At 42.7% G+C, this 10,265-nt stretch overlaps 1 protein-coding gene across 1 annotated transcript in view; it reads left to right on the forward strand.

The window, feature by feature from the left end:
* WWOX (WW domain containing oxidoreductase) overlaps positions 1-1,840 on the forward strand; it is a 487,836-nt gene extending 485,996 nt beyond the window's left edge. The window contains exon 8 of the mRNA XM_025896214.2: positions 633-1,840. Within this exon, the coding sequence (XP_025751999.1) occupies positions 633-821 (189 nt within the window). The 3' untranslated portion in view covers positions 822-1,840. The remainder of the gene's footprint in view (positions 1-632) is intronic.
* The last annotated feature ends 8,425 nt before the right edge of the window (positions 1,841-10,265 follow it).

A 10,265-nucleotide genomic window follows, 5' to 3' on the forward strand; every position in this document is an offset into this window, starting at 1 on the left:
AATTGCCACGGTGAAACTGTTGATCAAAGATCCATGGCAGGTTTGGCACCACTCCCGATTGCACTTTACATGATAGGCCTTAATTGGAGTGCCCAGGTTAATTTTGTACAAGAGGTTTAAAAAACCCAAACAAACGAAATCCATCCATCAGCCGGCGCTGCGGGTCGGGGCTGGGCAGGGGGGGTGCCCAGCCACACAGCAAGTGCTTTCTGTGTTGTAAAGGGAAGCTCTGAGGTGCTCAGTTGTGGTGCCAAACACAGCCTGGGCATCCCCTGCTGCCGATCCAGGTTTTTACTGAAAAGGGGCAAAAAACCTGATCCCAGGGCTGTGGTTCAAGATTGTCTTTTTTTCCTGAGGGAAGAAAAGAGGGAAGGAAAAGAAAAAAAATAAAAGCCTCATTGAGGTGGTTGGTAAATAAGTGTCCAGGAGGCAGGTAGTGCCTTCAGCAGGGCTCCAGCCTTGTCACCGGGCAGGTTACCTTGTCAGCCACGGTGCTTTCATAAGACACAGCTTCAAAGCGCTGCAGTCGAAATTACAACGATAAAATATCTCTATATGTATTCATATTTTTTTTTTCTCTCTCTCTCTTTTTCTTTCTTTCTTTTTTTTTTTTTTTTTTTTAAAAATTCCAGCAACAAGGAGCTGCCACGACCGTCTACTGCGCCACGGCGGCGGAGCTGGAGGGCCTGGGCGGGATGTACTTCAACAACTGCTGCCGCTGCCTGCCCTCGCAGGAGGCACAGGGCGACGCCACGGCCACGGCCCTCTGGGAGCTGAGCGAGAGGCTGATCCAAGAACGAATTGGCAGGCAGGCCAAATAGCAGGGAGCTCCTGGAAGGATCAAAACACACGAGTGTGTGCACGCTCGGAAACTGCCAACGCTGGAACCTGTCCAATCTTATCATCTAGAGGGTTTCCATGTACCTCAGATACAGATTAACCAGTGTTAAATGAAATAATAGCAGTCACAACATAGTGAAAAATGTTAAGTACTAATGGGAAATGGGGAATACTGCGGGTTAAAGGGACAATGCGGCTTCCTGGGGCTCAGTTAGTCTCGGTTCTCCTTCTTTTGATTATAGCCTGTTCAAAGTGTAACCCAAGGAGGCATCTTTTGTCTTATTTTAGAAAAGCAATGCTGCAGATAATTTCTCTTGTTTTGATTAATGGGTAAGTATGTAGCCCAATATGGGATTTCCTCCTTATTTTGATAATTACTGTCTGTTAGGCTTTAGGTATTGATTGGGAGGTGGTAGTTGTGTTGATTCTTTTTCCCTACAAGGATTTTATTGGGTGTGGCAAATCAAAAGATTATTAGGGAAAGAAATCTTTTCTGTCCTTGACTGCTGGCTGCAAATACATCTGCACTGTCTAGAAAAAAGAAGGTGCAAGAAGACATCTGAACAGAAATGGTAAAGTCACAGCTAATTAAATATTTCTGGTTTTTTCTTAAAAGATTACAATAAAAGATACGTTGTAAACCATTCCCTAAATACTGTCAAGTTAGCAAAGATGATGATGTCTCGTTAAGAACACACAGAGTGTAATCAGGGGTTTAAATGGTATTTCCATCCATTTCTCAGTTCACAGTTTTAAGGAGTTTTTTTTTCTTTAAAAGTTCACAGTTTCTCAGTTCTCCTGATACTGTATCCCACTCCAAATCTGTCTCTTTTTTCTTTCCATTTAAATTCAATAAAACAACATGCTTGCTTGAATATTGTCACCTGAAGAGAAAGTTTGTTGTCTCATTTCTGCAAATGTCTTAGTTCCACTTTTTTTTTTTTTTTTAGAAAAGAAAACTTGAGGAAAAATAAAGAGCTTCTTGTTGGTGCCAAGAAAACGCTGTTTTTTTCTCGTTTCTTTCTGAGTTCATTTTTTGTATTTTGTGCTTTGTAGCTGTCTTCATGCCAGAAGGTTGTTCTAAGCCATCCTCAGTCCAGCATCACATTTTCTGTAGACAGAATATAAACAAATAAATAGAAGGACACATTGTTAATAGAAGTTTATTTGATCCCCTTATTATTTATGCTTTATTGTTAACAATCCACTTTCCATGATTTTGCTTGTTTGCAATCACAGTGCATTGGATTAGTTGTTGAACAGGAGTTAACCCTTCTACTGAAATGCAGCCTCAGCTGCTCCCTACTTGTCTGCTTCCTTACCTGATGCCACAGCCTTTCCTAAAGCAGCAGTAAAGAATATATGGCCCTTTTTTAGCCCTGCTGTGCCATCCCTGTAGCAACAGCCTTCAGCAGATAAGCAATCCTGCCCACGTGTTTTCCTCTACTAGCTGCAGCCCCTTCCCCAAGGCCAGCACATCTTTATGAGCTTTCTCCTGCACTGAAACATTTTTGGAATAAAAAAATAAAAGGGGCTATTCGAGAATCTTTTCAGCATTTTGAGGAATAATAAAAGGTCTTTCTTGTCTCCTAGAAGTTTTCTCCAGTCTGTGCTACACAGACCAGATGCTGGTGTAGTGTAATGTCTGAAAATTCGTGGAATGGGTGGAAGAGTTTGCAAGTTGAAGCAATGGCTACAGTCAAATTCCTCGTATTGTCTGGAGTTTATCTGGGGAGAAAAGTGATTAACTTCTGTCACCTGTGCAACAGCCTTCACAAGCACATTATTTTTCCTTTTCACAGCCAAACAGAATTACTCTCCTATAATACAGGGAGTGTACAACAGCAGAGCTTTGCATTGGAGCTTGGCATTGCTGGGTTAAGAAGAGGCAGTAATTAAGTGATGCTGGGAGCTCTGCACTCCCCCGAAGGCCTGGGCCTTATGCTCCATTTAGGCAAACATTAATAACCAATAATGAACACCCTGTCATTCCTTATTGCTGAAATATTGCATGCTTTTATGAGAATTCAGTACTCAGAGAGATTGCCTGCCTTCCTTCAAAGAGTATCTGGAAGCTGGACAGTGTTTTTCCTCTGTGCATGGCTCCCTATTTCAGTGTTACAAGGTAAGAGCACTTTTAATGTTAGCATAGTTTTGCACAAGTATGAAGTTAACCCCTAACTTCACTTAGTTGCTTGGGTTCTTCTGCTCCCTATTGGTTAATAAATATTTATTGCCACCAGTGTATTGCCCTGTCTAGAATTTCAATGTCATAATTTTCTCCAATGTAGATAAAATTACTTGCTCTCTGGTTTTTTTCTTCCTTACTTTTTTACTTCGCTCTCATTCTCTCTTTCTCTTTTTTCTCTCTGTTTTTTCTCCATTATCCTTCTTCCTCTCTCTGTTCTCCTCTTTGTTTCTCATGCTTCTGTGTTGAGATAACCAGTATAAAAAAAAGGCTTTTTCCAAATTAAAGAAAAAGCACAAAACTGTACAGCATTTATTTCTATTAGAAACACTTGTGAAAATAATTTTTCTTGCACTCTCAGCTTGATTTCAGCACAGGAGGGATGTGCAGGGGACATTAAAAGGAAAAGCAATTGAAAAGAAACAGACTCCAAGCCCTCCATTTTAATATCCTAGATGTGGCTAAGCCATTGGCTTTCAAATATATTTTGGTGTAAAATTTGGCACATTTATAGCCAGTCAGATTTATTTATTCGACTGGCTTACATTTTTCTGGTTGATTTACCTGAGGCAATGTCTGTGTGAATTACTCCACAATGCATTGACTCCAGTGTTCATTAAAGGTAGTTAAGCGATCCTGTGTCTAATATTAAAGCAAACCCCATTAACCTTAACTAGTATCATATCAGCAAAACAAAAAGAACTGAATAAAGCAAAATAGATTGGGTATTTATAGTGCTTGGAAAAGATCCAGCAAATTCACATCAAGCTCCTAATAGTCCTAATAAGCACTTGCTAGTTATCCCCATAAAAAAAGGAGGAGGCTGGGTAAGGGCTGTGTCTCTGGTGAACAGCTCAGGCCCCATAGGACTTTCTGAAGGGGAGGTGTTGGGAGGTGTTGGCAGGCGATGCCGTGGAGCATTTCCCACCCACACGCTGCAGGGCGTTGCTCGACCCCTTCCCCCCTGCTTTCCTTCCAAAGTCAACATTTCCCACTTTAATGGTGATTTTTGGACCCTGAACTGGTGCCCTGTATCTGCAAGTCCGGGTAGGAGAGTGAGCAAACTCCCTTGCTGAGATAGAAGAGCCACCAGAAGCTCTTAGGGGAATGGATGTGCCATTTCAGTCAGTGACAGCTTCTACTGCTGTCCACAAAGCAGATGTTGCCCAGACAGTAACTGACTGCTGGGACCTGTACTTGCAAAATCACATAGAGGGGAACCAGCAGAAACCCATGCCAAGTCTTGGTTTGTTTGTTTTTTTTTTTTCCCCTCCCTGCTTTCTCCTTTGACACCTGGAAGACAAATTTCAGATATTCTCAGCCCAGGTAGAGATTTTTATTAGAGAAAGTCTTTCCAGCAACATTGCAATAATTTGACTTATATCAAGGTTGAATAACTCCTTGTCAGGTGTTAAGCTCATGACCTTTCAAGCCAAACACACTTATACTAACCAGTTTACCATTGGAATGATCAATATCTTGTAAGTGAGAAAGTCTAGACAGATCTTATTTTGTCCTTTGGTATCACTTGTGGCTTTGGAATTGATCATTATATGTGGCTGGGGAAAAATTGCCTATACATTTCATGCTCTGTATTTATCTTGACAAGGTTCTCTAGGATTATATTTTCATAATCTGAATGGCAGTGGAACAGCTGCTCAGACTGTGCAAGCCCTTCTTATCGGGCTGAATTTAAGCTACGGTAATTACCCTTTCTCCTTATGTATTTCTTTTTTAAACAAGCGTGTACTATACATTAAAATGTATGGTTGGGGCGGCAGGGGGCATGCTGAGAAGCTTGGAAAATGCAGCTAAAACGTATTGCTTTCCATCTCCAGTGGCTGCTGTAGGTTTGTGTTTTATTCTAAATGTAAGCCCATGTCTGAGCATGAGTGGGATCTGCAGCAGCGTCCCAACACTCGAAGGGAAAATGTTTTTTATTAACAAATCTTTTAGAGTCAAGATTCCTTAAGGCTGGAGGCAGTTTAGGAAAACTAGAATAGCCAGAAGTAAAGACATGACTGACCAAAGCCTTCAACTGGTCCCTTTGCAAAGAGGTTCTGTGGTGAAACCCATGCCTGGGAAGCAGCCAAAACATCACCAGGAGCACAGAATCCAGACAGGGACCTGCACAGCCACCCTGTCTACCTGCTCCAGCCTGCTGACAGCAGGCTCTGGAGGTGCCTGAATGACACAGTGATGGGAGCAATGAAATACAGCAGACAGATGCCTGTTTGCTGGTGTCCTTCACCATGGGACAGAGGAAATGGGAAAATAGAGAGGTATCTTGGAGAGAAAGAATGTGCTGCTTTTCTCTTGATTTTTTTTTTCCCCCTACACTGCTAACTATGTTATTTACTAGATGCCTTTTCTGGGCTGTGCTTTTTCTTCTCTCCCCCACCCCTGTTGCGTTTGCAGAGTACTTTCCAAGGGGTGTTTCGTGAATTAGCTTCATGCTTTAAAAGAGAAGATTGCTCTGGCAGAGAACAGCATAGTTGTAAAAGTGTCAAGGTGTTATGAATGTCCTGATGATAGAGCCCAGTTGTTATCTGCTGGGTAGTGAGGGAGGATAGCTAATGATGTGCAGCATGTAAACCGTTTGTTGCTCTAATCCATCTGTGTGGAGAGGAGTGAAAAAGAGGGGCGAAATCCTGGGAAAATTACTTGGACAGCTGGAGATAAAGTGTGTACTGATGGAGTCATCCAGAGGTAGCTGTCAACATGAGCTGTGTTTGCATATAATCCAAGCGATGCACAATGATTCCTTTTGGTACTTTTTTTTTTATGGGGGTTCATGTGTCTGTGCACAGACCTTAATTACTATCCAGTATCTCTTACCAACTGGGCTCCAGTTTTAAGTGAGGAATGTGATTTTAATCAATTCGTGGCTGGGTGGTGGAGAGAAGTACTACAAACAGACCAAAGCAAGACATATGGATCCCTTTGGAGGACCTGAATTAAATGAGAAGCAGTCATTTTATTAATTCTGCTGTGTTTTATAGAGCTTTTATATGGAACATTACCCATACAACTTCACTATCTAATTAAAAAGGGCTCTTATCAATTTGCTGGGCAGTTGCTTATGCAGGGGGAAGAAAAAAAAAAGAGAGGAAGAAATAATATATTTTTTTTTTTTGAGTCACAGAAAATCATCTACCTTAAGGGAGTACAGAACAGATCACCAAACGTCTGGTGAAACTATTTTAACTGGTTATCTTCACTCTTTTAAAAGAACTGTTGTAAAAATTGAACATTAGTTAATGCTCTTGGGACTGATCTGCACCGTGCACGTTGTTCATACAGAAACCTTACACAGGTCTGGTGCAGTGCCCTCAGATATGTGAGCACAGGCTAAATTAGGGGGTTTGTACATTGGATTTCTGTGATCCCCCCTGGCAAAGCAGGCACCCTTTTCCTTGAGCTGGTGTTAGCCCTTTGCAGCAGCAGTTTGAGCAGCTCTGTCATGTTCTTAGCGGGGACTGAGGAGTGTGTGTGATGCTCGCGGGCGTGAAACGTGTAAGCTTTTTGCAAAGGGAGGACAGAGAAAAGTGAGTGCATGGGAGCCACGCTGCTCCTGACTGATCATCACATCAACATGGAACTAATGGCCTTAAAATGGACTTTGCCTTCTGCAGGCAGCCTGAGAGGAAGGGTGGGAGAGACAGGGGAAGGTTATGGAAATGGATAGTGCCTCTCCACGTGCAGCCCTCTGTGCCTTGGCCTGCTGCCTGTGTGGGATGGGACAAGGCTGAAGCCATCCCAGGCACCTGAAAAGCAGCATCACAAAAAAACAAGCAAGAGGGAAGGGGGGAAAAAAAAAAAGTCTTCTAAACCCCTCACACCTCCATAAACCCCTTACTTTATGTGGCGTATTGGATTTTACAAGCACAGAGTCTGCTGGGAGCTGTCTGCCGAGCACACAGTTAGCAGTGATTGAACACCAGCGTTTTAGCATTTTGACTTAAATCCAGTGTAAACTTGTAAGTGAACTGCTGGCCTGGGCTGGGTCTCTGGTGGACAGCAGTCAGCCATGCATCACAGGCCGAGCAGCCACGGAGCGCCCGGCCGGTGGCTGCGGGTCACAGTTCAAAGGAAGCCTGAAATTTCGCTTCAATGGATACTGAATTACCTCTCATCCCAGGGAAAGCTTTATTTCTCTTCCTCTCTTTCCTCCCAGCATTGAGCCAGCGTGGCTGGAGAAGAGAGGAGAAAGGGAGCTGGTGCTGAGACCATCTCAGATGTACCCGGACTACAAACAAACCAGTATTTTCCTTCCAGCAAAGCTGTTCCTTTAATCTTTATGAGCAGGAGAAATTCATGCATTACAGAGGCACAAAAATGAGAAGGGAAAGGCGGGTGGGAATAGTTGCATTAGAATTAAGCCCTGTTTTTAATATGACACCTGTCAGACTTATTGTTAAAAATATGGAGAAAGGCTCCCTTCAGAAATAATAACATTGCAGCAAGGTTAGTTATACACAGTGAGTCCTGTCAACAGCCGCAATTAGAAGTTGTTTACCATCGAGCGAAATAGCTCGGCAGCATCGGGGCTGCATGGACGGTACGTGCTGCTTCAGCCCCAGCCCTGGGCTCACAGATAATCCTCCCAACCCAGCCCGAAGCCGAGATGGGAGATTCTTCCCCGCAGTCACATTACTTTCCTAATGACACTATCACCCAACCAGGGATTAAGCGCTGCTTCGCAGTCAATGGCTGGTGTCACCAGGTTTAGGCTGCCGAACAATTAAAGGGTCAATTTACGGCGGGTTAGTGGGTGGGGGTGAAGGGCAGGGGAAAGGGGATGACTGGCAAGGAGAGCCCCTGATAAACAAGAGCTGTCAGAGAGCCCTGCCCTGCAGGGGCGACTGTTTCTGTCAGCTGGCTATTAGGAGGAATCCCTTGCCGTCGCAATTAAGCCTCTCTCCGCCGGGGCCGGCGCTGCCGCGGCCACCCAGAGAAATCCCCCCGTGCTTCGGCTGCCAACTGCGCCGCGGTGTTTGCGAGTCACCCGGCGCTGGCACTTAAACCCAGACCGCAGAATTAATTTCATTTATGCCTTCAGCCAGATTTCAAAGTAAGGCTCTGGAGAGACGCAGGAGAAATTAATTTATTAAAAAGCAATAGCTTGATAATGCACATGATGATAGAATAAATGAATCTGTTCAATATCTTATAAAACAGTTGGCAATCACATAATAGAGCATTCATTGTCAATTTAGTAGCTTGTCTCATTATACTCGGCAAATAGTAGTAAAATGGTGTATTATTCATGAACCAACATGCTTTAATTACTTTTAGTGCACATTTATTTTTTCAAATGTAATATGAGTTAGATTCATCTGTAACTGTAACTCAGTTGTGAATCTTGAAGCGGTAACACAAACTGGAAGAGAAATTTTATGAGCACAAAAATCAGTTTCTGGGAAGTTTGTGACATTTCTATATACTTTGAAAGCAAGTCCTAAAATGCCAACCTCAGATGTCATCCCCAAATTGATCATAGCTAATAATACTTTAATAAATACAATATTATTATTTAATAATTTAATCAGATATAATTTCATGTTTCATCATTTGCTAGGGTTGTTTTGCGTTTTTTTACCTGCCATAAAGCAAATCCCTAAATCTAATATAGTTTATTTTTTGGCTTTACATATAGAAATTGCCTTGTTACCACTCCCTCCCTTCTTGGCTTCTCACACACAGTTTTCAGCAGCTTAATTTGCTATTAAGGTCTCACATACATGCAGCCAAGGTCAGTGAAAGTCCACTGCTCATTTCAATTAAACTGTTTGCAAGGATTTATACATAATAAACTGATCTTGCCTATAATAACAGGTTTCCTTAAGTCAGTCTTGCCGTTACTAAGTATAATGTTGCAGCACATTGTTGATTTCTATGTACATAGAAAAGAGAGCACTGTAAAATAAGATGACTTGAAAATGCAATTAAAGTGTAAATCTTTACACCCATTAACATTTAGGGTCCATTAGATTGCTTTGTCTTTTACAATATTAAATGCTAAAATGTTTTGCTTTTATTCTGTAACAGTATATTCTAGTTCTATTTATAATACAAATGTAATTTAGCTCCCAATAAATCTTGGCTTTAATTGGTTATTAAGTATGTGCTACTATGTAATAAATTTAATCCACAGAATTTCTTTTTTTCCCCTTTCATCTCTATGGCTTTGTATTCTGGGGTCAGGTACGGGGGTTTTGTACCATCGTAAATATTTAGCCCATCTGAGCATCTCCCTCAAGAACGTGGATGGGGGTCATTGCCCTCACGCTGAGCCCATCAGTGGGTGCCATGGGGCATCCAGGTGAACTCCAGGCTTGAGGCTGAACTCACCCAGGGACTTCTCTGCCTCTGTGCCCAGGGGGAAATGCTTTTGCAGGTATGTCCTCTCTTTGCAGTGACTCGAGGTGTGAGTGTCCGACTCTGGCGTGGGGTCTGACTCCGCCAGACAAGAGGTGACGTAGTGGCCTTTGCACTAATAAAGGTTGCAGAAGGTATGAATCAGGGCTGAATTTCACTGTTTCGCCCTTGATGTTATCTTCTGCTTTGAAAGGTGTCCAAACTGTGGCTGCACAATTATGACTCTTTTCCTCAGGCCTCAGTAAGCACAATTTAGACTAGTTTTTATTGGTCACCAAGGATGAGTTTCTAAGGTTTTTTAGATTCGAGAACTGGGGTAATAGCATTGTGAGGGCATGGCCCAGTTTCCTTTGTAATCCTGATTTCAGTTCCCACTAGTAACCTGAAGCCATGACTGTTTAATCCTTAATTCCTGCCACAATTAACATCTCATATTCAGGAGGACTTCTCTGTGATTTGGAAGGAAATCTGTCCCCAGCTAGGTCAGCCCAAGCTGGTCTCTTTACTAACTGGGAAGGGATCCTTTTCAGCTCGAGTCAAACACAGTAACACCTCATTTAATGGTGCAATAGAGCAGAGAATCTGTTCACCGGCTCCGCTCGGATGCAACGCGAATCAACATCCTTGCAATTAGAGCTGGCGAGGAATGCAAGCACACAAACTCATAAGCTACTAATGAACTATTTGAGCAATTCTACAGGTATTTATATAAGGCTGAGACAGCATCCTCCACTGCAGAGCTCCCCCCTTCCCGGCCCCCGCATATTCCCAAGGAAGCTTTAACTGAAGTGAAATTTTCTTTATGTAAATACAGGCAATGCAGAGAGACCCACGTGTTCTGCCATCACCCCTGTGC

The sequence above is a fragment of the Manacus vitellinus genome, unplaced genomic scaffold (genome assembly GCF_001715985.3).
Source record: "Manacus vitellinus isolate BGI_N305 unplaced genomic scaffold, ASM171598v3 scaffold_10_pilon, whole genome shotgun sequence".
Lineage (NCBI taxonomy): Eukaryota > Metazoa > Chordata > Aves > Passeriformes > Pipridae > Manacus > Manacus vitellinus.